The sequence below is a fragment of the Bos mutus genome, chromosome 3, assembly GCF_027580195.1.
Source record: "Bos mutus isolate GX-2022 chromosome 3, NWIPB_WYAK_1.1, whole genome shotgun sequence".
NCBI lineage: Eukaryota > Metazoa > Chordata > Mammalia > Artiodactyla > Bovidae > Bos > Bos mutus.
In genome coordinates, this window is record NC_091619.1 from 1,822,283 (window position 1) to 1,826,029 (window position 3,747).

General features: G+C 40.9%; 1 protein-coding gene across 1 annotated transcript; it reads left to right on the plus strand.

The window, feature by feature from the left end:
• The first annotated feature begins 470 nt into the window (after positions 1-470).
• Positions 471-1,412, plus strand: OR10Z1 (olfactory receptor family 10 subfamily Z member 1). Its single transcript, XM_005901103.2, has one exon. The coding sequence runs from the start codon at positions 471-473 to the stop codon at positions 1,410-1,412; it is 942 nt and encodes a 313-aa protein (XP_005901165.2).
• Positions 1,413-3,747: the final 2,335 nt, after the last annotated feature.

Below are 3,747 nucleotides of genomic sequence, written 5' to 3' on the forward strand. Positions count from 1 at the left end.
TATTGTGTGTATAATGTTGGTATCAATATATGTGTGGTGTGCATATCTACATATATATGTGGTGCCTGAATATATGTTAATTTACAATGTGTGTTCATTTCCAATGTGTGTGCATGTTTGATATTAATGGTAAATGTGCAGTGTATAGTTTTGAACATGTAAAATGTGCACAATTATGTGTGAGTGCTTTGCATGTGATATGCATGTATATAAATGCATGAGTATATATAGTCACATATGTGTGTGTATATTGTGTATCTTTGTATTCACATATGCACATCTATGTATGTGAGAATGGATTCATAATCTGTGTGTCTAATAAAGTATGTTTCTGAAATTTATTGCTGTCTAAATCTTTTTAGTTACAACAGGTACAAAAAAATCAGAATCCACCTCCTCTTGGCTTTAGAAGAAACTAGACATCTACTGGCAAAGTGGAAAGAATCAAGTCTATCAGGATGTCACTCAGAATGGAGCAGACCAATGCAACCTTCTGGAGAGGCTTCATCTTCCTAGCCTTCTCTAGCTTTGGGGAACTGCAACTCTTGCTCTTTGCATTGTTCCTCTCCCTGTATCTTGTCACCTTGACCAGCAATGTCTTCATTATTGTAGTCATCAGGCTGGACAGCTGTCTGCACACCCCCATGTACCTCTTCCTTTCCTTCTTAGCTTTCTCTGAGACCTGCTATACTTTGGGCATCATCCCTAGAATGCTTTCTGGCCTTGTCAGGGGTGAGCAGGGCATCTCCTTTGTGGGCTGTGCTGTCCAAATGTTCTTCTCTGCTTCATGGGCCTGTAGCAACTGCTTCCTTCTGGCTGCCATGGGCTTTGACAGATATGTGGCCATCTGTGCCCCACTACACTATGCCAGCCGCATGAATCTTACTCTCTGTGCCCAGCTTGTTGGCACCTCATTTCTGAGTGGGTACCTCTTTGGTCTGGGAATGACACTGGTCATTTTCCACCTCCCATTCTGCAGCTCCCATGAGATCCAGCACTTTTTTTGTGACACACCGCCAGTGCTGAGCCTGGCCTGTGGAGATACAGCCCTGAGTGAGCTGGGAATCCTGATCCTCAGCCTGCTGGTTCTCCTGGTATCCTTCTCCCTCATCTCTGTCTCCTACACGTACATCTTGGCAACGATCCTGAGGATCTCCTCCACCAAGGGGCGGAAGAAGGCCTTCTCCACCTGTGCCTCACACCTCACAGTGGTCACTATTCACTATGGCTGTGCCTCCTTCATGTACTTGAGACCCAAAGCCAGTTACTCTCTTGAGCAGGATCAGCTTATTGCTGTCACCTATACTGTGGTAACTCCTCTCCTCAATCCCATCATTTATAGCCTAAGAAATAGGGCTGTGCAGACAGCCCTGAGAAATGCTTTCCAAGGGGGATTACTAGGTAAAGGATGAAGGCTACCTGATGGGACAGTCTCCTTTATGTAGGCTGGACAAACACCAGAAACCGAGGCCAGTGGGCCACATGTTCAGAGTCTTAGGCCAAACCTACTTATCCCAATTTCCTGAGAGAGCCCCATCCTGTCTCTTACAGGTTCCCCAGGGCTGCTGCGGAAATGCTGAGGCAGGGCTTCCTGCTCTGGTTACTGTGCTTAACTCACACTGAGCTGAGAGTCTGAAATTTTCATTTCCAGCCTCCCATATGTCAGCAGTAGTTCCTGAAACTCAGTTCATTCAGAATTTTCTAACTGAGCTAAACAAGATAAAGGGAGTTTCAAGCACCCAAGTTCAAAGCAGCTGGGGTCCTTCCAGGGATACTATAGAGATTTCTAAAATCATTATATAATTAGACTACCCCACCAATAATGTTCTTGCAAGATCTGAAACTCAGTAATTATCAGGTTAGCAAATCAGTTTGAATGCTTTGCTAAATGAAAAGGTCAGTTTGTTTTGTTTTGTTTTTATTATTATTATTATTTTTTGTCTCCCACTAGATGTCTTTAATCTTTTTATGTAGGTTTTTTTTTTTTTTTCCACCTTTGGCTCATTATTTCTTTGCCCTCTTCTTTTTTAACTAGCTCTGCTAGTTGGATGGATTCTATTTACTTTCTATTTTCCTTGATAATTGCTATTCCTCTCTAAATGACCTCCTAATCTTGGATGTATGAACCTCTTCACTTGGGTCACTACATAGCATGGATACTATCCTTTAGAATCTGTTCTGGAATTCTCTATCCTGTTTGTTTTATTTTTCACCCTCAATATGCATGGTATGAGACATTTCTAGGGATAAGTAAGTGAAAGTCACTCAGTCATGTCTGACTCTTTGCAACCCCATGGATTGTAGCCTGCCAGGCTCCTCTGTCCATGGAATTCTTCAGTCAAGAATACAGTAAGTATTTCTTTCTGGCTTACTTCACTCTGTATAATAGGCTCCAGTTTCATCCACCTCATTAGAACTGACTCAAATATATTCTTTTTAATGGCTGAGTAATACTCCATTGTGTATATCTACCACAGCTTTCTTATCCATTCGTCTGCTGATGGACATCTAGGGTGCTTCCATGTCCTGGCTATTATAAACAATGTAATGAACATTGGGGTACACTTGTCTCTTTCAATTCTGGTTTCCTTGGTGTGTATGCCCAGCAGTGGGATTGCTGGGTCGTTTGGCAGTTCTATTTCCAGTTTCTTCAGGAATCTCCACACTGTTCTCCATAGTGGCTGTACTAGTTTGCATTCCCACCAACAGTGTAAGAGGGTTCCCTTTTCTCCACACCCTCTCCAGCATTTATTGCTTGTAGACTTTTGGATCACAGCCATTCTGACTGGTGTGAAATGGTACCTCATAGTGGTTTTGATTTGCATTTCTCTGATAATGAGTGATATTGAACATCTTTTCATGTGTTTGTTAGCCATCTGTATGTCTTCTTTGGAGAAATGTCTATTTAGTTCTTTGGCCCATTTTTTTATTGGGTTGTTTATTTTTCTGGAATTGAGCTATAGGAGTTGCTTGTATATTTTTGAGGTTAGTTGTTTGTCAGTTGCTTCATTTGCTAATAATTTCTCCCATTCTGAAGGCTGTCTTTTCACCTTGCATATAGTTTCCTTTGTTGTGCAGAAGATTAGGTCCCAATTGTTTATTTCTGCTTTTATTTCCAATATTCTTGGAGGTGGATCATAGAGGATCCTGCTGTGATTTATGTCGGAGAGTGTTTTGCCTATGTTCTCCTCTAGGAGTTTTATAGTTTCTGGTCTTACATTTAGATCTTTAATCCATTTTGAGTTTATTTTTGTCTATGGTGTTAGAAAGTGTTCTAGTTTCATTCTTTTACAAGTGGTTGACCAGTTTTCCCAGCACCACTTGTTAAAGAGGTTGTCTTTAATCCATTGTATATTCTTGCCTCCTTTGTCAAAAATAAGGTGTCCATAGGTGCGTAGATTTATCTCTGGTCTTTCTATTTGTTGCATTGATCTATATTTCTGTCTTTGTACCAGTACCATACTGTCTTGATGACTGTGTCTTTGTAGTAGAGCCTGAAGTCAGGCAGGTTGATTCCTCCAGTTCCATTCTTCCTTCTCAAGATTGCTTTGGCTATTCGAGGTTTTTTGTATTTCCATACAAATTGTGAAATTATTTGTTCTGGCTCTGTGAAAAATGCCGTTGGTAGCTTGATAGGGATTGCATTGTATCTATAGATTGCTTTGGGTAGTATACTCATTTTCACTATATTGATTCTTCGGATCCATGAACACAGTATATTTCTCCATCTATTAGTGTCCTCTTTGG